Source organism: Ostrinia furnacalis, unplaced genomic scaffold (assembly GCF_004193835.3).
Source record: "Ostrinia furnacalis isolate ACB-3 unplaced genomic scaffold, ASM419383v2 OfSCF0216, whole genome shotgun sequence".
Taxonomy (NCBI): Eukaryota; Metazoa; Arthropoda; class Insecta; order Lepidoptera; family Crambidae; genus Ostrinia; species Ostrinia furnacalis.
Window position 1 is genome coordinate 1480143 of NW_021130455.1, and position 25318 is coordinate 1505460.

Below are 25318 nucleotides of genomic sequence, written 5' to 3' on the forward strand. Positions count from 1 at the left end.
ACATGATGATCTCATTTTTTTAGTATTTAGGAGTCCCAATAGTGGACTTCTAGGCCACGGCCACTTCCAGGTCATTTTGCCCTGTTACAGCTTGAACTTTCCCAAGCCAGTCTTCTTTGCTAAAAATTCGTTATTTCTTCCCATTCAAGATAATCGCAAACAACTCTTCATACGAACGAATCTACCGATTTTGAAATCTTAGGAACCGGCCACGTGATTTTTTCAGGCGGGGGCGACGCCCTTTTAATGTAATTGGAACTCTGTCAACTGGAACTGTGTTGCGATGCAGCACACACGTTGTCTATGCCTAAAAATGCTGTGCATGAGTTCCAATGTGTACATCATTTAGAGAAAAACAATTTTCTCTCAGAGGTTTGTAGTGATATAAGGCGGCAAAAATCTAGAGCACTGAAGGAAACATGACTAAAATGTTTTAGTCACAAGCAAGGCATTAATTTTAGAAACAAAATAACGATTTTCAAAGCGATCTCAATTCTATGGCCAAATTCGCAAGATCCGTGCTGCGTGTTGTTACTTAATTAGTGATTACTCATACAGACCAAAGTTATATCGAATTGTTTTAGGTGACATTTATCTCCCTAAGAGGCAATTAACTAATTACCCGCACGAAAATACATAATTCATTGATTGATTCCAGATGTTACTTTTTGTATTTTTTTCTTTTTTGTAGTTTACAATTTTAAAAAAGATACAATTATTAGAACTTAATACAAATTATTTCCCTCATAGAACAGAAGTACTATACTATAGCAACGTTTTAAGCTCATGAATGCTATGCAAATATACAAGTTAAATAAAACTAACTACGACTTAAGTAAACGTATTTATTTTAATTCATAACAAAGATTTTAAAACTATGGAAACATTGATTATAATTTATTATACAATAATAACATAAGCATAAGTACTGTCATTCCAGGTAACGTAGAATTTGGTAGTTCTTTATCTGAAACTGAAACAAAAAGAAAAATAAATAAGTTAATTGATTTATATGAATTTTCCTATAAATGATAGACATAGAGTTTTCAGCGTATGTTACCAAGACGAGAATATCTCTTTCTTTATGTGGGAAAGGTTAGCTAGCAGTAATTGTAATCAATTTTATGAACCTATAATTTGATAATATGGAAGTTAGCCATCGAAGCGTATTAATAAAATTCATAAAATTCATTTATTTTTGCAAATAGGCTTTTAAAAAGCGCTTTTACACGTCCCAATATTAACCCTACCACTGCTTCGGGACAATAAATGGGCCAGTGCTGAGAAGAAGCAGCGCAAGAAACTCAGTCACTATTGTCAGCCTCCTTTTAGTATGAATAGATGATAGTCATATTACTTTAGTATTAGTCCAAAAACAAAAAACTTGTTTTTCCGATTAAGGTAACGTGTTTATACGTGTATAAAATAATGCAGATATGCTCACCCGTAACCACCCTGCCCGGCGTAGTGCCCCGCGCTCGAGCTCGCAGTGCCCAAAGCATGCGTGGCGTCACCGCCGTAGCTGCTACCGCGGCCGCGGCCTCTCGCGCCAGAGTCGCCGCTGAGCCCGCCAGCGCCGCCGCTGCCGCCTGTCCAGCCGCTCCCTCGCCCGCCGCCTTCGCGGCCTCCGACGGCGCCGCCTCCGAATCCACCTCTACCTCCAGCACCACCGCGTTGACCAGGAAGGCCTCCAGATCCTCCGGCACCGCCGCCAAAACCGCCGACACTGCCTCCAGAGCCTCCAGCGCCTCCGTGTCCAGAACCGCCTTCGGCACCGCTTCCGGGTCCTCCTGCTGATCCACCGCCTCCGAGGCCTCCACCGCCGCCAAGGCCTCTAGCACCCCCGTGTCCAGAACCGCGTCCAGCGATCCCTCCAATTCCGCCTGATGTTCCACCGGTTCCAAAGCTTTTACTGCCGCCGCCGCCAACTCCGCTGAAGCCACCACCGCCGCCGTAATCGCCGCCGAAACCGTCACCCCTTCCTCCCCGGTCGTCAGAGCTCCTACCGTAACCTGAAATGTTAAGCGTGTTAGTTGTATAAAATATTAATAGAAATTAATAATGAATTAATTTAAATTTAATTAATTAATGTAGTTTGAAGTGTGGTTTTATTATATGGGCCATAGAAAGCTTGGTACCTGGAGCAGCGTAGACGCAGGCCACCAGCCCTAGGGCCACCACGGGCAACGCGAGCCGTGCCATCCTGCAGACTGTACCAAGGCATTCCCGTCTGCACATTATATACTGCCAGCTTGTGTCATAACTTCTCAGCCTATTGTTTATCACCCACATGTTGTTTGTACCAAGTTTTGTGAATCTTGTTTGTCTTCCCAAATAAATGAAATAATAATGACGTACAGCCTTACTTATAAACGTTTATTAAAATTAAGACACAGTTTAACGGTCTCTTAAATAATATCTTAACTTAAAAACGATAATTAGTGTTAACCAACGTCTTAGTGACTGCTTAAATAACTGTCAAGTTAAACAGCGTCGGACCCTTGTTTAAAGCCCTAATTACCAAAATGGCGGATCAAAAAGTTAACAGCTGATGCGTGACGTGCCATGCAACGCGCTGTGTTGTTGCGCTGCGCGAAGATACACACAAAAAATAGCATGAAACACATGGCAAAGGTTGACGCAAACAATACAAAGTGAAAGTATAACAATAGATAGACATTACAACGGTTGGTGTTTCTTAATACCTACACAGTTTAAATAATTCAATGGACTAATAATACACCACATGTTACGTCGGCGAAACGACAATAAAATCCTAAAGGCTTCCTAAGGGTGCATGTGCGTGAGAAACTAAAATTACCATGCCTTAAAATTGCGCTAAAAACTAACAAAGCATTTACATCTTAAGCTTGTACAAGAAGTATTACAATTATCTAGTGTATATTATTATAATTGGTACATAATTTTAATATGGCGTATGTGGGACATATTCGCTACAGTACTTTTGTTTGTTTGTTGTTGTAGACTTGACAGTTGACTGACAGACAGCGTTTCATTTGACATAACTTTGACGTTTATTATTCTTAATTTTAGCATTGGCTTTCGGCATTTTGGCATTAGAACTGGTCTGAAGTTCGGTTCAGGTGGATTTAAAAAAGAAAAACTCTAATTAACAGTTGATTAGTTAAGTGACGCTTAAGCAGTGTTTATAAGTGAGAAATATTTAATTACTGATTAAGAAGTTAACGAGTCGTTAGTTAATTAGTTGCTTAGACGTTGATTAGTTGATTTTTATAAGTAAGGCTGGTACTGTTTACGTGTTTTTGTACACTGAGTTGCCTGCAATACTATAGGTACAATATTACATATGGGTTTTGTCTGAGACCGCCAGTCCTAATCTTTTTTACGGGAATCAGACATCCCTAAAATGTCCTGAGTAGGGGTACGATAGCCGAAATTTCAGGCTTGTCGCATATTCCAGCTTCTACAGCGTTCTTTAAGAATGATTTTTCCTCAAAAAAGCTTATCCACAACGAGGAAGCTCTTAAGCCTACATCTCACCTGATGATCAGGCCGAAGGTGGAAACGAGCTTCACTCAAAAATCCCAACTGACACTGTCTATCTTACCTCTAAATGCCGAAACACTGTTGTTACGGCATCAGACTTATATGTAAGATGGTGCTAGCTAGCCAGGAGGACTTAATCCATATAGGTAACAAGTTCTACTACCAACTAAACCGAACAGAAAAATCTTTCCCTCTGGGAATCGAATCCGGGACCTCTGGGTTTGAGACATTAAAAAGTCACAAAGACATTTACTTTACGAGAAGGTTTTAACCATTCTCTAAGGGATCTCAATTCCTTGGCAGAGCGCTCAAGATCCGTGCCGCGTGTTGTGACATCTTTAGTATAATTGGGTTACTCATACATACCGCATAATATAGAATTGTTTGTGACATAATATATCTACATAAGAGGCAATTAACATTCATTACCCGTACGAAAATACATAATTTGTCTTTACCTGTTCTATTTTTTTTTCCTTTTTTAGTCAAAGAAGAGCAAACTTTTAGTTAAAAACATTTTAAAGCTACCTAATACAAATCAATTCCCTCATAAAACAGAAATGGTATTTCTAAATCTTTATACCTACCTATAGCAAACCAAATCGCTTCCGCTGTCTGTGCGCTTAGATCTTTAAACTACGCAATGGATTTTAATTAATGCAGTTTCATCAATACTCGTAGGTGGTGAATCAAAAGGAGGCTTTATTATGTCATAATACTTTACTGTTACCCCCTTATTATTAAAAGTTACACCCTAGTTGAACTCTGGCTTAAATTGACATTTAGTATGGAAATGTCATTTTAGTCCAGGGTTCATCCTAGGTGAAACTTTTTATTAATAAGGGGGGTAGAGTAAACGCAAACAGTAGCGTCAACTAGAAGCTCGTAACAACCTTTATTACAAGTTATAACATTACCCTGTACTCTTCATCAGTGATGAACTGATGAATAATGACAAAGTAGCATGTCAGTCAGAGACTACACTCGCTTTCTCTATTTTGTCTCTGACTCAGTATCGGTTGAATGATTTGTTATTAAATAAAATAAATAAATGATTTCGATGCGAAGCCGGGAAGGTAGCTAATGAAATGAAAAGACGACACAGAGAATTTTTTACACGTATTTTATTTTAATTCATAACAAAGTTAAAAAAATATGGCAAACATTGATCAATATTTGTTTTACAATAACGAAATAAAGTACGTATATTTATATCACATGAGCTTTTGAGATGTCATTTCAGGTAATGTTGAATTTGGTGTTTCTTTGATTTATCGACTGAAACAAAAAGAAAATAAATTGCATTATTGATAAAAGAATAACCATACCATTAATAGAAAAAATGAGAGGGAAGAAAGAAAAATAATTTCGTACCGACCACGAGTGTCAGTTGCGGAAATGGGCAGAGTAAATAATATATCTACCTAACTTATTTATATATACGAGTACATTTATGTGCACATTAGTGAAGCTTTCACAAGGATATCAAATCTATCGCCTATATTCATCAGGAATAATGTGGGATTTCAATTTCAATTGGTCCAAGTACGTAGGTGGTTCTATATTGGCTCACATAAAATTCTTTATCCTATTCTTTGTCTTGCTACCGATTTGTGTTCATAATAATCTCTCTTCATAATTTTATTTTTCATACTTTTTTTATTCATACATTTTTATTACTACCAACGGAGCTCATAACAGTTACTAATCATAATTTTTTTATCAATACTGTTACTGCCAAGAACCATTTAAAACACATAATTTTTATTTTCAGATCTTTTTTCTTCATAACATTCATTGATCATATTGTTTTAATTAATAATGTTGTTACTAAGAACATACTTCAACTCATAATGTTGTTGTTCAGAATAATTTACTTTATAACAGACATACTCGTATCTTTAAAAAAATNTTCTGCAGTGCAGTGAGGTTCTGCAGTGAGGTTTTTTAGCCTCTGAAGGGCGTCGACGATCGACCTGTCATGTAAACCAAAGCAGTAATGCCAACGTTACGAAAATGAATTAGTTTCCACAATATCGAAATATGACGATTGAATGTGTAAATCAAAATAAGGCGAAGTTTTGAGGTGGTTTGAGTTTTGTTGCATAAAAATAATCTTTAACATTTTTTTTTTCATTTTTTAATCGGGAGTGCTGGGCCCCTGGTCATAGTGGGCCCCTAGGCACTGGCCTAAAGTGCCTTATGGATAATACGGCACTGGGGGTAGGGCAGACAAGACTACGTGGAGTTGGTTTTGCAGCGATTCGTTTCTGTCACATTAGTTTTGTGGCACAAAATATTGCCTGTTTTGGACCATTTCAAATTAATTTTATGTTAAAATACGATTTATAGCCTGACCAGGAACATAAAAACCCTCGCCATGTTGCGGAAAACTAGTGGTACTAATTTCTTTTAATGGCAACAGTAACTGAAAACTTCATTGACATGTCACCTTGCATGTCAGTCTGTTGCTGTCAAAGTGTAAACAAACTTTATTTTAAATGTGCGCAATTGATTTTGTGAATGAAATTGCTAAAATCTTTTTATAGTCGTGAAAGAAAAGTGGTTCACAATGTGTTAAAAGTATTTGTCGAAGAGAAATACCAAGGGTTCGGACAATATTTTCATTGAATAATGTTTCCAACAAAGGTTGTCAAATTGACTGACATGTTTATCGTATAATACAGTCCACTATGAAAATTAGCTGTGGTTTGTTTCAACTATTTTTTGTCACTTTCTAAGTGTTGAATTTTATGGAATTGGGAAAGAAGTACCGAGTTTGAAGCGTTCATGAGCAGACATTGCAGTTGAATATTCAAGTTCTGAATTTGATTATTGATGAATAATAAAAAAAATCCTACTAGCTCGATTGATGGTTTCATTTAATTTATTTAAACCAGGTTACCTATAATAATATTTTTTCGTTAATTTATGAAAATATCAAATTAGCCCGTAATCCTGAATCCTGATACATAAAGTTAGCCTATTAATTTAACACAGGTACGACTGTACTCAGTGTTGCACTATCAAATGCAATTGACGCGCCTCTATGCCAGGGTTTTTATGTTCCTGGTCAGGCTATAATACGAATATAGACATCATGATTTTCAATAATATGGATAAATACACTTATGAGTAATAAATTTATGAAAACAAATATTAGGATACATCACATTTATGAATGTTATAGTTATTTATTCGAATGATTATGAGTTTCGATCATTAGTATAGAAAAATATATGAAAACAAATAATTAGTAAAAACTAAGTGTATGATTAGTGATATTATGAATATCAATGATTATGTTTTTAAATATGTAGGTTTTAAATTTTTTATGAAGAATGATCATTATGGTATCAAATTGTATGAGAAATATTTTCGGACCTCCAATGATAGGAATTGAAAAGTTATGTAAGAAAATGCGCTACCACGTAGGTACGAGTAGTTGTGGAACCTATTTAATGTAAACAATTTACAATAAAATCTTGAGATAAAATAACGCAGATGTTGCTCACCCGTAACCTCCCTTATGGCCTCCATAGCCGCCCGCGCTTGAGCTCGCGCTAGCGCTGGCTGAAGCCTGGGCTCCGGCACCGCCGTAGCCGCCGCCACTGCCAGCACTGCCGCCGCTGCCGCCGCCTCCCGATCCGGCCACGCCTCCATGACCTCCGAGGCCTCCACCAGCGCCGCCTCCAAGTCCACCGCCACCCCCGGCTCCGTTTCCTAATCCAGCGCCACCTCCAAGGCCTCCGCCACCGCCGCCTCCAAGTCCACCACCGCCGCCATGGCCGCCATTTAATAACGTCTTGACGAATCCACCGAGGAGTTTGCCGCTTCCGAGGCCGCCACCGCCTCCGAAGCCTCCACCGCCACCTCCTCCGCCTCCAAAGCCGCCGCCACCGCCGCCTCCAAGGCCGTCTCCGCCTGCTAGGCCGCCGCCGGCGCCTCCTCCCAGGCCTCCACCGCCTCCATGGCTTCCGCCGCCTCCACCGCCGCCTCCAAATCCTCCCCCGCCTCCATGGCCGCCGCCGCCGCCTCCTCCGAAGCCACCGCCGCCACCTCCGCCGAAGCCACCGCCGCCGCCGAAACCGCCGCCGCCTCCTCCCCCGCCGTTAGAACCCCCACCATAACCTGGAACGTTAAATATGCTAGTTGTATAAAAATGTTATTGAACAATACAAAAAACGTGTCACCGTGCCGTATTGATGGGTAAATCGGTAAAATTAGAGCCGCGAAGAATGAGTCCGTATAATCGAGATTCTACTGTAGTTTAAAATGCGGTTTCATGATATGGGCGATAGAAAGCTTGGTACCTGGAGCAGCGTAGACGCAGGCCACCAGCCCTAGGGCCACCACGGGCAACGCGAGCCGTGCCATCCTGCAGACTGTACCAAGGCATTCCCGTCTGCACATTATATACTGCCAAGTGCCAGCTTATGTCATAGCTTCAAACCCAGTGTTTAACATCCACTTATGTTTTTCATACCGATTTTTTTGCTTCGCCTTGACGTTAGCTGTCACGGTAAAAACTACCTGTCTAAACTTAGATGCATTTCTGGAGATTATTTGTATAGATTCCGCGTGAGAGGAGGAAAAATGATGATGTTATTTTTATACAGCAAAGACTTCAACATAGAGTGAAACCATAAAACAAAGAACGAAAACAAAAAATAATTACCGCCTTGCAGTTGGAGTACCAATAGCTCTAATTGCAAGTGCATACCAATAACACAAACGTACCAAACACTTTATTAAAATTACAACTGCATGTAACAATTTAGGCAGTCCTATCGTTAAGAAGCAATCTATTATAATCTGGCGAAAAGACAGGATAAGAAGACATAATATTACGGAAGCCCATAACTATTCATTTACTAGGTAGAGTTCGTACTCGTAATGTTGATATTTGTATCAAAATAATGTAACCAAAGTAAAATAACTTACACATGAAGTATGTTTCTTCATTGTCACTTAGCAAGCTGAAGTGGCAATGGGCAGGGCACATAGTACGCAGAAATGACGGCCGATGGGGCAGCAAGGTTCTAGAGTGGAGGCGTAGGACCGACGACCTCATAAAGGTAGTAGGAAAGCGCTAAATTATTCTGTGGCTAAATGCAGGCCGCTACCAACCGGCCTTTGTGGAAATCATTGGGGGAGCCCTATGTTCAGCAGTGGACGTACTATCGCTGAAATGATGATGATGATGATGTATAGTATGTTTGAATTATTTTAAACAAAAATATCAATCGTGAAAACCATTTAAAATATTGTTGCCTCATTTAATTTGACCCCCAATTTAATTGACTTAAAGCCAAAGCTTAGCCTCTTTTTCGAATCGTGTTCTTTTATTTAGGTTTGCGGTATCGATAAAATCTAACAGCAATTAAAATGTTGACTGACGTTACTAATTGTTAAAATTATTGATATGTAAAACCCTGCAAAAGTTCCACTGACCATGACTACGCCGAATATTTTTTTGTTACACTTTTTTAATTCGCTGGATCGCTACGAGAAACATATTAATTAAAGTATCTACTTATCATAACATTTTATTCTGCGAAGAGTGTGTTTATTCTTAAAACTGCCAGTTTGACTTTTCCTTAAGTTTATTTGCGCGCTAATACACTGTACTTGCTATTTAAGTATCCTATTTATTCTTATTCTTATTATAAACTTCTGAATTAAATAACGTACCTTGGTTTTACTTGGAATACACAAGTTACAGATAATGGCAATTAAACGCTAACCTGCAAGTAAGTAAGTGAATCTATAATTAGGTAGAGACGCACCGGGCCAGAACAGTATCTACGTGGTCTATATCTGATAAGTTGGGATTAATCTTAAGTACTTCGTATGGATAGGAAGGATGTTAAGCCGTTGCAGCGTGAAAACAAGAAGAAAGACACAATCTTTTGAAATATATTTTCTTAAAGATTATTAGTAATTTGTTATTGCACAAATTACTAATAGTTCTGTTAGCCCTCGTACTAAGCTAAATATGCTCACCACAATACCTATAGTCGAGCGGCGGCGGGGACCGAACCCGCGTTCCCCAGATCACCAGTTCGCCAGTCCGACCCCTTCACCGTTCGGCTATCGTGGTTTCTTTTCTACGTATATTTGTGTCCGAATTATGAAATTTTCTGTCGGTCCGATGTTCCAAAATTAAATAATTGCCTTTATAAGTACATATAACTATACCTAAAGCTAGCTAGTAAACTTCCGGAATCTGATAGGTCGCGACATCTAATATTTGTTTTGATGGCTAATCACTCGTATGGAAGTCATTGACCTCTTTACCCAACTTGTCGTCTAGTTCCACGCGAGCTTATAAGCTCGTCGTGTCGACAAGTTCATAAGTTTCATTTTTCTTTTCAATAAACTGCCCTATGATTTTCAATTTATGATTCAAATTTTTCTAAACATATTTAAATCTAACCTGTAACAATGTTTGATGTACGTTTGTATGTAAGCGCATTATTTTCTTGGTGGTATAGTACCTAAGTAAGATTCTTTCCCAGCAGTACCAACTTATTATTCTGTGGTAGTGCCTATTTATTTATTGATTTTGAAAGACTGAAGGAAACGCTGCTTTACACCAATGAACTTATCTACATATTAGATGTTTTTTTACTGATGAATTGCAATTCACGTGTGGAACACACGTGATTCTACACATAATCTACCGGCAGACAAAAAGGAGCAAATATTCTACTAGCTTAATTTGATGTTTTATGGTTGCATCAATTCGATTCAGTTATTATGAAATTGAGCATCTTCTATTTCATTATTAATCTTCTTTTTAATATGGTTATTTATGCAAAACTATCACTTGCTCACATGGATTTTCGTTTATTATCTGGTTGTTATTCCTAAAGGAGGGAAGAATATCCAAATACCTAAGTGGTAGAGTTCCTATCCAAAATATATCTGGGAGCTTGGAATATCTATCACATACAGGCGTGCGGTATTGCATCGTTGCGTCGTTAGCAGATGCTAAAATTGAAAATAGTCTCATATTTTTCATCAATCATATGTATGTTTATTACCTTCGTATCATATTTTCCTACATTTTTAGATTTTAAATTGACTACAGTTTACACTAATATTTGCGACAGGCAGCTTTTGAACCCGCTACTGTTGACTTTCTGAAGCACGAACCACTCATCAAGTGACCTCAATGTTATTGTTTTTGAGTTTTTCGTTAGGTCCTCAGTTATGTATGTATACTTTGTTATTATAAAACATGTGAGATACGATTTAGTCTATTAATATAAAAACAATTAGGTACTTATTGGGAATAGTGACTCATTCATTTTATCGTAGCTTATGTTATCTGTCTTAATCAATGCGGATAACAAGTTTTAATAATACATTAACGTACTGTTTACATGTTTTTATGCAGTGAAGCCTGCAATGCTATAGGTACTGTGTGTTTTGTCTAAGACCGCCGGTAACCGGTATTTTTTTGCGGTAGCGTGGTGAGGTCATCGTCACTGCTCGATGGCCATCTAAGGCTTTTTATTTTCTTTTTTAGGCTCGAAACCTGAGAACCAATAGTCGGCCATTACAAACCTTATTTAATGGAAGAGATCTATCTGTGCAGACCGTGAACACCGGCGTGGCTATCTTTGAGATAGATTATTATCAAAATAGCGTAGGTAATAAAGTTTATATTGGCTGTTTTAAGAAGAAAGATCTGTAGGTAGCATATCATAGCATAAAAATCTATCAGAACTCGTTTTATATTATGGAATATGAAAAAAAGTAGAAGGCAAAATCTGTATAGTCTAAGCAAAATTAATGATTTGCATGTAGATGTTTTACGCAATAAGAATAAAAAAATACTTCCTAAATTTTACTTTAGTGAGTCTTCACTCTAAATACCTATCGTTAATAGTTACGCAAAATAATACATATAAAAAACAACTTAATCAATTGAAAAAAATCTAAGAGGTTAAATAAAACAGAGACACAGGTTTTCTTAAACATTATATTGACTAACAATAATGAGTTTATCTTTTTTACTAGCCTACGTTTATACAGTCGTGTTTCAATACATCATTAGGTACATTCGGGTTCGTTTGTAAGTCATCACAATATTCTTGAAGGAGTTACAATGATTCTTATTTGCCGTAGCCGCCAGCACTAGCTGATGCGGAAGCGTGAGCGCTGGCGGACGCGTGAGATCCTCCGTATCCCCCTGAGCCACCACAGCCTGAGGTGCACCCACCACTTCCCCCGGAGCCTCCGTGACCACCGCCTCCATATCCACCAGAACCACCTCCTAAGCTAGCGCCGCCTCCATGACCGCCTCCCAGACCACTTCCACCTCCAAGCCCTCCTCCCAGACCACCGCCTGAGCCTCCGCTACCACCGTAGCCACCACTGCCTCCATGACCACCGCCAAGACCACCGCCTAGGCCGCCTCCACTTCCAAATCCTCCACTACCCCCTTGACCTCCTCCAAGTCCACCACTACCTCCATGGCCTCCACCAAGGCCTCCAGCACCTCCGAAGCCTCCACTACTGCCGTGGCCACCGCCTAGGCCACCGCCACCACCGGATCCTCCTACCAGGCCACCACTAGAGCCGCCGCCGTATCCTCCAGACCCACCGGATCCGCCTCCCAGACCGCCGCTAGATCCGCCGCCATATCCACCGCTTCCTCCAAAACCACCGCCTCCTCCAAATCCAGCACCGCCTCCAAATCCACCGCCACCGCCACTATATCCACCGCTGCCTCCGTGGCCACCTCCTAGACCTCCAGAGCCTCCGGAACCTCCTCCCAATCCACCACTTGACCCGCCTCCGAATCCTCCACTGCCGCCATGTCCTCCTCCAAGGCCGCCTCCGTTTCCTCCGCCCAATCCACCACTGGATCCGCCTCCAAATCCTCCACTGCCTCCATGGCCGCCTCCTCCACCGCCACCGAGGCCTCCTCCAAAGCCGCCTCCGCCTCCACTGCCGCCATAACCTCCGCTTCCACCTCCAAGACCTCCAGCGCCACCGCCACTTCCGCCAAAGCCTCCAGATCCTCCGTGGCCTCCGCTTCCACCTAGTCCGCTTCCTCCACCGAGTCCGCTACCGCCTCCGAAACCGCCCCCTCCGCCACTGAAACCATCCCCGCCGCCACTGTAGCCACCCCCGCCGCCGTATCCTCCCTTTCCGCCCAGGGTGCCAGTGAACGCGAAACCGCCCGATTTCCCATCATCAGACTTCGTGCTCACGAACTTCCCATTGCCGCTAGCAGCGCTTTTGGCAAGGTGCTGAAGCCCGGACCTCACTGTTCCAATAATGCCGTTGACGCCGTCGGATATGCCGTCGAACCCACCGCCGAAACCGCCGCCGCTACCGCCACCGCCGCCGCCGCCGAAACCGAATCCACCGCCGCCTCCACCGCCGTACCCGCCGCCTCCACCGCCGTACCCGCCGCCGCCGTAACCACCGCCTCCGTGGCTACCGTAGCCACCACGACGGACCCTCACTGCAAAAAAAAAGTAATAAGCTATAAGACAAAGAGGAAGTGGACCATAACAATACATATTGTACAAGAAACTGTGGAGTACTTTGGATTATGGGTCATTTCAAACTTGAGTATTGACTTTATTTTATTGAGCACATAACAATACATATTTATTGGGCCTTTTAATTGATACTTTAGAAGTTTCATTTTCCATTGGCATCAAATAAATCCAACTGAGTATGTAAACTATATTGCATTGTTTACCGAAATAGAATCTTAACGAGGTTTTTTCTATGACACCTACCTGCTGATGCATGGCTGAGCGCTACGGCCAGGCAAAATATGACACCTAGCGCCGTCCTCTTCATATCTACGGTTGAGCTTTACTGACCATATCCTTCTATTAACCATCCTTTTATACTACTTATTATATTAATGGTCTAAACGTGCAAGCCTTACGAACATAAACACGAGTACTCGGAAACAATAAGTTTTTGTACACAGTTAATCTCCAACAAAATCATGTAGTTTTTTTGTTGCCACGGTAACCAATTAACATTAATTTACTGGGCGAGGGAAATACTTTATTTATTTTATAAAATATTTAATTGAGTACATCAGTCGTAAGTAAATCTTATATCTATTCATAGAGTTAATAACTCTATGTATCTATCTATATAGCTATGTATGTACATACAAATGTTAACACAACAATTTGTTAGGATGTATCGATGTATGTTTATAACTTCGGGACACCATATCAGCTGGTGCTGAAAAGTGACAAAAAACTCAATAACTTTTTTATTTATTACAATTTACTAAAACATGGATGAAATTAAATAAGTTACCAACTAAACGCTTGATTGTGGTCACACTATATCCAGTTGTGGTTAGTTGGACTTTCCAATATCGTATCTTAAAATCTTGCATCGGAATCTGATGGGTTATTTTGACCTTGACATTAATATTAACAAGTAATTCTCAATACCTACTGTTAAAGTCTTTATTTCTACTTCTTTATAAATCTAGTTAAAGCAGCACAATTAGATATAATGACAACAATTAAATATATTAGACTCTACAATGATTTTATGCGTTTATATCAAACGTTTACGTCATTGGCGTTTTAAATAATAAATATACATTGTTGATAGATTTATTATAACGACATTGGAGACAAGACTTCGCTATAATTTTTATTGCGGTTTTGTACAAGAAACTGTTTTCTGAATTCAATTCATTTAGGAAAATATAATGTAGAGTCACAAAATATTTTGCTTGAATAATTTATCAGCCGAAAGTAGGTATAATTAACTATGTAGCTGATCACAGTTACATAGTATTAGCTGTGAGATTTGTGAGAGTGTGAATGACTTTTCCGGTACGCGGCCTCCATTATTCCAGAACCTTTCTGCCCCATCGGCCGTCAGTTCTACGTACTATGTGCCCTGCCCATTGCCACTTCCGTACCGGAAAACGCAGCGTGGGACGTCCACCTACAAGGTGGACCGACGACATCGTAAAGGTAGCAGGGAAGCGCTGGACGCAGGCCGCTACCAATCGATCAACATGGAAAGCATTGGGGGAGGCCTATGTTCAGCAGTGGACGTCCTGTGGCTGAAATGATGATGATGATGATGAATGACTTTTCAATAATTTAGCAAACAAGCTAGGAATCTTCAATGGCCCAGCCATAAAAAAATATTGGGGTTAATTAAGGTTTGCCTTTGTAGATATAACTTATTGAAATCAACAAAAGATTATACTTAGTTACTCGTATATAATATAGGTAGACATAAATGTCATTAGAATTTAATTGCAATTCATACATCACCGTCACGCATGATATACGATTAAGTACAAGTAATGTTTACTACAACTACAATTAATGTTTCATGGCCTAACCTTATATAAATAAATAATAAATAAATATAAATAAATAAAATAAATAAATTCTTTATTGAATAACTTATTGACAGTTTTTAACAATAGGCTAATATTAAACTATAATAGGTAAAAGTACATACGTGCCTGAACTAAGAATTATAATTCCTGTATCTCAGGCAAAAAAAGGCTTACATTACTTTATTAATAGAACTATTTCTAGCAAAATATATAATCTAATATTTATACATAATAATATATAATTAAAAATTAAAATCTACACAAGTTACATTTAAGATTTAAAATCAATACAATGTGCTACATAATATTGCTTGTTCTACATACTTTATTAAAAACATCCAACATACAGTGTCTGCGTAAACAAAAATAATAAACTGGGTCACGCTCAATGTTGCAAAAATCATACAAGTTATTTATGTTTACTCTAGATATACTTAAATGCAATTCGGTTTGTTAAGGTAGATTTGATAAAAGGTTAGTGGGACAGCTCTATGATTAATTATGGAGTTATCTACTAGTAGGTACTAATGGTAAAAGTTAATTTATACAATCTAGGTAGTAAATTAGCTAATGATAAAACTGACACATCAAGACAAACATAAACTCGCAGGTACGTACATAAATGAAGGTACGTACTGCCTACTATAAAATGTTAAGGGCAATATCACAGTTGTAAGCTTTTAAAGCTTCGGTGTAACACGGTGTCCTGTAATTGAAAACAGGTAGTCCATTTTCGATGTGTCTATGTTTTAACTGCTCGTTATTATCTAAATCTATTTCGGAATATTGCCACTTCGCAATGCTAATGATGTTTGAATAATAGGTTCGTCAGCAACCTTCGACTGTCTCTTCATTTTTTATTTGTCTGGCGAACACTTCTGTTTATAATTTTTCTAAGTTCAGCAGCTCTACATGAACTTTAGAATAAGCTTAGAAATAGTATTTTTATTGTGATATGATCCTTAATGGTCAAGCAAGTCACGACGATGATAAACGAGATGCAAGATGCAAAAACCACATCCGTATTAAAGATGAGGTTTAGGTTTACATTATCGGGTTATTAATACCATTTGATAAATATCTTCGAAGAAATGCTCGTTCTGTTAAATCGTGTTTTGAATTACCATTAATCTTTTTCTATAATCTATGAGGCCACACACGCCATACCTACGTGCTAATTGTTATACTCTATGCAAGTTAGATGCAAGTCTAAATAGCTAATTACGTGTAACCTACACTATGAGTGTATGTGTGTGAGAGTATTAGATGACTGTTTTATGTAAATTTTTTGTTTGTTTGTTATCGTTCACGACTTTATAATATAGTATGTACTACCAGCTCTGCTAGATTAATCGGTGTGATATTTGACCATTTTATTTAATACTAGCGGCCCACCCCGGCTTCGCACGGTTGCAATGGAATTTCGCAGCTTTTCTCTTCTATAATATGCATGTGCTTCATACATATAAACCTTTCCCTTGAATTACTGTATCTATTAAAAAAAACTGCATCAAAATCCGTTGCGTAGCTTTAAATATCTAAGCATACATAGAGTATGTAGTGATTATTGTAACAATTGGCATTAGGTTATAGCCTAGTTGATCGACTGTAACAGAAAATATAGGTACTAGATAGAGTACTTGGAATTGTTTTCCTAATAAATGTAGAGTTAGATGTGAATTTTTCCATTGGTTAATTCATGCACGAAAATAAAATAAATGCGTTGTTTGTCTAAGTTTTTGAATTAATTTGTTATAAGTAAGTTAAATGTACATACTCAAGATAGACATGTAAGTACGTCTTTTGGAGTAGACAGTAAATAGATACATAGTTTTTTGTATCATACCTGCAAATATGTATGTAACATCTACTTACCATTACTTACGACACTAGTATTATATTATCTGTGCTTATGACGTAGAAAATAATTGTGGTAGGTAGTAATTCAGCATAAATCTATAATTTGTTACTTCGTGTTTTTTGTTTGTAGCACTTTATAAAAAAAATTAACAATCCAATGTTATTGATTGAGTTAGAAAAGGCTTTACTCTTCCGTGTATCTGATGAAATAGCTGGTCCATCTTTTTATTACCTACTATGCCAATGAATAAAGTTAATTATTTTATTGGTTTGTAATTTACTACTACTCGTATTTGGTTCAAACATATTTCTAATCCTAGCTAGATGTCATTTATACAGTGTGTCCGGGCATGTAGTGATCAAACTTTATGGGCCAAATCTAGGGACAATTTTATCGATAAAAATACTTCAAATTTGGGGCTTGACCCATTTATCGCAAAATTACAAGGATTTAAGTTTTTAATTTTTAGTTCTCACCTCTTCCTTCAAAAACAAGTGAAAGCGTGGGTAGCTTAACATAAATAAGCAAATATTTTATATCATGCGATAGCCAATAAAATTATCTATTAGCAAAAGTAGAAAACAGATACAAGTTTCATACATTTTAAGGGAGTAATAATGGATTTAATTAGAAAAAAACATGCGTTTTTTCGCTTCTTTTTCAGTTATTTTCCAACACAAGAAAAACCAGGTCGTTAAGGTATGTTTTATTTGCATTGTATTATTAGTATTTGAGCTATTCTACAAAACGAATGTAAATTTATTAGTCTACGTCTATTAGTTTCGACGTATTTGTTGAACAAAGATACCCCTTCCCAGCGGTTTCCATAGTAATCGGAATAGGTTGTGTGATTCTTTCAGGCAGTGCATTTTCGCATGTCGCGTGCGCTATGGAAACCGCTGGGAAGGGGTATCTTTGTTCAACAATTACGTCGAAACTAATAAACGTAAACTAATAAATTTACATTCGTTTTGTAGAATAGCTCAAATACTAATAATACAATGCAAATAAAACATACCTTAACGACCTGGTTTTCCTTGTGTTGGAAAATAACTGAAAAAGAAATGAAAAAAGTCATGTTTTTTTCTAATTAAATCCATTCTTACTCCCTTAAAATGTATGAAACTTGTATCTGTTTTCTACTTTTGCTAATAGATAATTTTATTGGCTATCGCATGATATAACATTTTTGCTTATTAGTGTTAAGCTACTCACGCTTTTACTTGTTTTTGAAGGAAGAGGTGAAAACTAAAAATTAAAAACTTAAATCCTCGTAATTTTGCGAGAAATGGGTCAAGTCCCAAATTTGAAGTATTTTCATCGATAAAATTGTCCATAGATTACGCCCTTAAAGTTTGATCACTACAAGCCCGGACACACTGTATAGTACTTGTACTATGTAGGTAAGTAGATAAAGTACTTATATTTTACTTAACTGTGACACACAAATAAAACTCAATAATTATATTAACATTGATATATTTTCGATTTTATATAATACATACTATAATTTTCGAACGCCCTCTCTACTCAAACGAGATAACTGACCAATATTGAATCAATAGTTTAAACCACTATCGATACACATCAGTGACTAAGACAAAAAATTCGATGAATGACCACGAGATGGCACTAAAACGATCAATAATAAAATCGATGTAAAATGGCAGTTTATGTTAATAGATCATATAACTATAACAAAAGTCCTTAAATGAGATGCTTTTCGAAGACAAACTACTGTCAAGATATTTGAATGCAATCGAAAAATCACGTGACTTATCGACGATTATTTCGTTAGTATCTGCATCTCGCCTAAAGACCAACATAAATTAGCTTAAGTTAAGGCTGCGACTTGAAGTCTGGTCTGGGAGCTCCGTAGGCTGTGGCGTGACTAGTGGCGACTCCTCCGCGGCCGGTGCTGTACGCGTTGGCGATGGCCGTGGCTCCACCAGGCCCGCCTCCGTTCGCAGACCTGCCACCCCAACCGAAGAACATCGGGAAGAACGCTCCTGTGGGCATCTTGGGCTGATAATCATCTTCCTCCTCCTCGTCTTCGATTGGCCGCTTCACCTGCTTCCTCTTGGACACTCGCTTCTTAGGCTTCTGAACTGGCTCCTCCACTTCTTCCACTTCTGGCTCTACTAGCTCTGGCACAGTGGTGACGGTGCGGGCTGTGGTCGGGACAAACTCAGTTTTCTCAGTCGGCTCTACGAGATCAGTGGCTTCGGTGACGATGGGTTTTTCGGGAGCTTGAGGGAAGAAGACCTCGTTTTGCTGCGGGTAGTATTCGTCCTGGGTCTGGCGACGTCGGTCGGGGAGGTAGTACTGGCTAGGCGCTTGCTGCGCCGGTTCTTCGGGCTGCTTGAACATGAAGGCCGCCATGCCGCCGCCGACGGCGCGAGGGTTGTAGTAAGGGTTAAAGTAGCGGCTCATCACCATCCCGCCGCGGGTGTTGTCGCTCGATCCGTAAGACACTGGAGACAAAAATAAGTTATCTATGAATTTGTTTTCGATCATCGATCATCATTTTCGGAAATACAAATAAGCAATTTTCTTTGCGTTGTAAATGTAAATTGTGTTGTCACGTACACAGCACAGGGTCAATTTCCAGAAATCACTTTATGAGTTTCATCCAAATTATGATAACAAAAGATAAATACCAAAAGTAAAAGACGAACTAATGCAAAAATAAACACAATGTTAATGATTACGAAAAATATTTAAAAATAACCATAAGTCTTTGAAAAAGCAGCGTTGTACTCACAAGTGTCATAATTGTTTCCATAATACGGGTAGTAAGGATATCCTGCCGCCTGCCAGGCCGCGCAGGCCAAGACCACAAAGCTGACGAGTTTCATGTTGAGTTTCACTGGGTTCCCTTGCTCGAGGGTGTGGTGAGGTGAACAGCAGTCGGGCTAGTGTTGGACGCGCTCTGTGCCAGCTTTATATAGCGGGCACTGTCTGGACTCATTGCTATGCAAGTCACGGGAGTGCTGCGATCGCCAGTTTAAGCTCACCAAACACAAGACTGTTTTGTAGATCGGAATAGGAACTTTAGACGAGATAATAATCTTCATCTTTAATTAGGAAAACGGACTTACATAAATCGTGGTAAGAGCAAAAAATATTGCGTGATGATAATTAATTGGTTGAATTTGATTTCGGCAAGTTCTACCTATTAATATTGTGTTGTAAGATTGTAATGTGGAATCAGTCGAACGTCAATTTGAACTTTATGATAAACCACGAAAGACAGCTGCATTGACAGAAAATTAAAATGGTTGTTACCCACATATTTTCTACACTGATAAAAATTCAATTTTAACGACGATTGAATCTCAACCCTCAGACTATCATATTATTTAAATATTAAAGTAATATCTTCTAAGAATCAGTATTTGTAGCATCCACTGCAACACCAGTAGGTTGTTGGTCATAGACATTTTCTCAGTCCGAACACCATGTGAGACGTCCTTTACATTTTTCGGCGGAGTCCAACCGTTAGTGAGATGGGCATCCTGTTGAAGATCGGTTAGTCGTAGATACGTTTCTAAATTGACTTTTTGCAGAATACAGTTGTGAGGAAGGAAATTTTAAATTCAAATCGTAAAAGCTCGGGTCAAAAAACTGAGACAGCAACTTTAAAAATAGATGTAGGTTGGATCTCCTATTTCGTAGTAGGATATCCGACCATCAGTTAGGTTACTACTAAATAGGATAGAAGTATAGAGAGATCTATCACTAACTAGCGGCTGCCCGCGACTTTAGGGGTGGAGTTTCGTAAAATCCTAGTGGAAGCCTTTGTCATAACATCTACCTGCATGTCTTTCAGCCCGATCCGTCCAGTAGTTTGGGCTGTGCGTTGATAGATCACTATGTCAGTCACCTTTGAGATAATTAGATTAACTAATCAAGTAGACTTTAAACAAAAAGGGCTAACGATTTTTTAATGGTTTTTACCTTACGGGGTTGTTATCTATCAGCACTTTTACTGTTAATTATTATCGCATGCCAATTAGCTCTGACTGACTGTTTAATAAACTATGTAGGTTCTTTCGCGATTAATTTTCAAACTAGCATTGTTTTAACGAAACGGTACTAACATCTGAAACTGAAAGTATACATGAAGTATATAATGTTATAATCAAAATTATGATGATTCTAAAAAATAAGATTCTTCCTTGCATATTATGTTATTGGCTTTAAAAGAGTTGAGTGTGAATCCTACTGATAGAATAATGTGACATCGATCGTTTTTGTCTCAGTCGTACTTGGCAATCATCATTTAAATAGCTTCGACTTCGAGGTAAAATGTATCAGAAAATATTGATAGGCTCGTTAAGGGCTCCTTTATGTCATGCTGGCCTCGTCCCGGCTGGCCGCTTCGGACCCTACGCGGAATGACAAACAGCTCCATTCATGACGATTTATAACACTCGTTTCCAACATTTACAACATTTTTAATTTTCCTGGAAGTCATACTATAGACGCTAATAGAAATTACAATGATTTGTCAGACTTTGTAAGGGATTCGTGTAAGACATTAATACCTTTTAAGTATCTCGATCGCAGAATACTGATGTAACAATTTAAATCAGTTAAGCGGTTAGGTGATAAAACGAGATCAGTTTTATAGCGTTTATTTATGAGCTCCATTAGTAGAAATGTCCAGTTTAAACTGTATTAGTATTTGGAGCACGCTGTTACATTCGGGGACGCTAAGTTCTGGGTGCGATAGGATCTCTGGTGTATGCGATATATCCCACCACTTATGCCGATAGCATCGGAGCCCACGGCACCGCGGCGGCTAGCGAACAGTCAAATTTGCGCGTTTGCACGTCTGGGGACATAATCATGAATTTATGCCGGAAGCATCTTTTATCGGGCATTAGTATGGTCAGCGAGGAGCGCTGATTCATGCCTCAACGGACTGACAAGTATATTTCGAACACCTGTATTTTTCTCAAGCAGCTTACTTAGTAGTTCAGATGAGCCGTTGGACGCCTTTGTCTTATTTGGCATGAGTTATGTAGCGTCAGAGCTTTTAATTTAAAGACCCCGATATCTGTTGAGAATCAAAAATTATCATACTTTTAAAATAAAGTATTGGTTCGAAAACCCTTCTTGAATAATTTCGAATTATTTTGCGATGGGATTAGTTTTCAGCTCAGTACATTCGTTATAAACAAGCGAGTGACGTTGTGTCGTGTTTTTCTTGGTACAATACAGAATATAAATTGTTTTAAAAATGGAGGTCCACCAGGACAAAATACACGCATATCATTATCATTAGACCTCATTTAAAGACAAATGATACCACAAATTCAGCATAATAGTAGAGCAATAGCCGTTCGTACGTATAAATTCTTAAACTGTCTCAAAGTATCACTTTCAAGGAGCAACTCTACAAAATATAGATTTTTACATCAAAAACCAAATATTATTTACAGGATTTTATACTAGGTAGGTACTTATTCAGCAAGGAAATTAAGTTCACGGAAACACCTTTATTTATTTAAAACCTTATTGCACCAAGAAAATATTACAATAGGAACTTAATGCATTTTTAATTTTGAAGGTCGTTTTGATTATTCTTTATTGTTTTTATGTCATTGTTTTTGAAATATGTATGTATATGAGGATCAGAATTGTATATCTGTGTCTGTTTTGCAAAATGTCAGATTTAAAAACATTGGAGATCCTCGAAACAAAGCTATATTTGCGTTTCAAAGAATTCCGCGAAATGCACTTTGCATACGCTCTGACGTTCGGTCGTCAGACATTCTGGCTGCGCGGGCGATGCCGCGATACTCTGATGCAGATGGACTGATAACGATGTCGTGCAAAGACCTCATGCTTTTACTGTTACTGTGACGCTGTCTTCTAAGAAGCACTTGAAAAAGTAGCACTGAATTTGCAAAACTCAGTTAAATGGAAACACAAAATTAACTCCTGAGTACTAGCCTCGAACCCACTTCTCACTTCTGGAATATCAAGTAGTGATTTCTGTATCCATGTAGTAGTATACTTCTTTACTGTACATTTTTGTGTCTGATTATTTTTACACGTAAATCAGATAATTATGTATTCTGAAAGACGCCAATCTTGATGTAGAGATAGGTGGAAATGTAACCCATAATCGAATATTGTGAATTTACTTGTTCTAACCGTAATTTTGTTTTGTTGTAGGTACGTACGAGGTCCTGATTTGACACTAGGTAAGATTCGACCATAAGATTAGGTATATCGTTGAAATAAAAATTATTCAAGCCGAAGTCACCATTAAGAGGCTTGTCAGCGAAGGCACTACCTGCCCAATTACCATAAAGAACAATCAGATGCAAGTGCTGCCCAAAGTTTAGAATCTGCAATGCAAAACTTGGTGTTACGTTTCACGTAAGTACACCCTTTCCTCCAAGCATGGCCTGTCTGCCGATTGAATGCATATCGTGGGATCTTGACGTCAACGTGCGTACGGACAGAACCACAATTTTCCTGTTCTTTGTGTTGTCTCGTAAGGGAATTAGTACGCGATTTGCTACGTGCTTCAGTTCACGATCGATTTTGATTTGCTGAACCTGTTTTGCATTTTCTATTGTTATCCTCTTTTAGATTAAGGACGTTTTAGATATTTCAGTTGCGCGTCAGTTGAGACTAGCTTAACAGGTTTGTTAAAACCTTTTTTACTTAAACCGTTTTTGCAAAATTTAAATCTTGGCAATTGACGTCAAACCATTCTTCATCATTTCTTTTGTTTTACTTTAATTAATTAATCTCAGCAATTAAATCTTTGTGAGAATAATATTATAATAATGCATTTAAATGTTTTTATTAGCGATCCTTCGACAACAGTTTTTTGTTAAAATATTTCAGACCGTACACACACCGGGGTTCTTTTGTTTTGGTCACATATGACGTCACGGTCACCGAGCCGGTGAATGACGCATTTATTGTTTCAGCTTATGTCATCATTACTCACTCGTACTTAGGATTTTACTCTCGTTAACACTGCCAAAATTTACTTGGAGAAACCCATCTCCGAAGTTAAATAAAGATTTTTAAAGTATAATTGTTCTAAAAAAAATCTGTTCGTTCATTTCAGCTGAATGACGTCTACTGCTGGACAAAGGCCTCCCCCATGGATTTCGACAAAGATTGGTCCTGGGAATAGTCCTGTACGAGTAGTTATAGGTTCCTATTTAATATTATAATAAATAAATTCTACTCGTGCATCTCTCACTTTTTACGTTTTAAGCCCAAATAAAGTTAAGAATCTTGACTTGAAATAAGGTATTTAAATTTGGGACCCCAAATCGATTGATTAATTTGCTTTTAAAAGTACACAGACTCGTTGAATTTTAACCTTGTAATCGTGGAATAAATGTTTTTTAAAACTGTTTTGGATTTTGTGAAGTGTATTTTTAGAAAAGTGCAGAAGTTAGACCAGGAGCGTCACGGAAGCCTCTTTAGCATTCGATTCTTGTTTTACCATTTTTAATTTACGGCATGTTCGATTGGCCATTCGTCAACTTAAGATGCACGGGTCGTCCGTGAATTTTTTATTATTCGTCTATGAAATAAATTCGGGTGAAACAGTAAAGCAGTAGGGAAGAATATAAATCCTATGAGGTCGTCTTTGTATTAGAGGTCCTATTACAAAAATTAAATCAGATAAATTAAGATTTTGTCTCTCTCTATCTGGTTTATTTTCTCTCTAATACTAGCTTGAATGAAAGAGACAGACAGAGATTTTGCCTACGTCGTAATCGTTCTTCAAAGTAGATTCACTCGTACCTTTGTCACTTCTAGGTCATAAATCGTGGCCAAAACAATGGGCACTGCATTAGCAATTAAATGAATTTTTCATATATTTTTTGTATGAAACAACGAGTTTTTAACCAGATGTTCAGTGGTTACTAATCAGGCGACATCTAGGTCCCAATAAATCTTGTCTAATTGGGAGGCCGTATGGACCGAATGAAATCGACAGTGCACTTGGCATTCAAATACGATCGCATGCGCAGGACCACCTGTTACGACGGAATTGGTACACGTAATTTTTATAATATTGGGTGCGTTGAGCAGCATGTCAAAATTGCATTCAAAGATCAATATTAACCTCACGTGTAGCTTTTTATATAAAAAAAAGACTTAAGTTTTATCGTTTGAATCGTTACACGCCTACTCGATTGTATATTTTGGAAGAAACTTTGGCATTCTACGAGGCCAAAAAGATAATTTCTAAAAATGAAACGAATAATTGATTTGGTTCTAGAGTCAATCGTAAAAAGTGTTGTCCCCTCCTAAATTCAATTTACAATGCGATGTGAGGTATGCCATGTAGAGATATATTTCTCTCCATTTTTGATATAGGTAATAACGGTTGACAACTTTTCTCCTTCAATGACTTGTTTCCACGTGCTACAAATCAGTCTCAAGGACCTCAGTATAAACTTTAGACGAGGTATAAAGCTGATGAAACGTAAACGTACGTGTAACGATATTTACCTATGTCGATAGAATAATTTGAAGAAATCAACAACCTTGCATACTGATCA

General features: G+C 38.3%; 3 protein-coding genes across 3 annotated transcripts; all 3 read right to left on the reverse strand.

The window, feature by feature from the left end:
* Positions 1-1440: 1440 nt before the first annotated feature.
* On the reverse strand, positions 1441-2214 carry LOC114357500 (ctenidin-3-like). Its single transcript, XM_028311118.1, has 2 exons — positions 2139-2214; positions 1441-2012 (listed from the first exon to the last, which is right to left on the reverse strand). The coding sequence occupies exons 1-2, from the start codon at positions 2200-2202 to the stop codon at positions 1441-1443; spliced, it is 636 nt and encodes a 211-aa protein (XP_028166919.1). The 5' UTR covers positions 2203-2214.
* A 2461-nt stretch (positions 2215-4675) lies between these two features.
* Positions 4676-13387, reverse strand: LOC114357505 (glycine-rich cell wall structural protein 1-like). The gene is made up of 6 exons (XM_028311131.1): positions 13305-13387; positions 11663-13018; positions 9223-9232; positions 7842-7933; positions 7044-7659; positions 4676-4806 (listed from the first exon to the last, which is right to left on the reverse strand). The coding sequence occupies exons 1-6, from the start codon at positions 13360-13362 to the stop codon at positions 4800-4802; spliced, it is 2139 nt and encodes a 712-aa protein (XP_028166932.1). The 5' UTR covers positions 13363-13387; the 3' UTR covers positions 4676-4799.
* A 5025-nt stretch (positions 13388-18412) lies between these two features.
* Positions 18413-19672, reverse strand: LOC114357350 (uncharacterized). Its single transcript, XM_028310930.1, has 2 exons — positions 19525-19672; positions 18413-19234 (listed from the first exon to the last, which is right to left on the reverse strand). The coding sequence occupies exons 1-2, from the start codon at positions 19616-19618 to the stop codon at positions 18600-18602; spliced, it is 729 nt and encodes a 242-aa protein (XP_028166731.1). The 5' UTR covers positions 19619-19672; the 3' UTR covers positions 18413-18599.
* Between the last annotated feature and the right edge of the window lie 5646 nt (positions 19673-25318).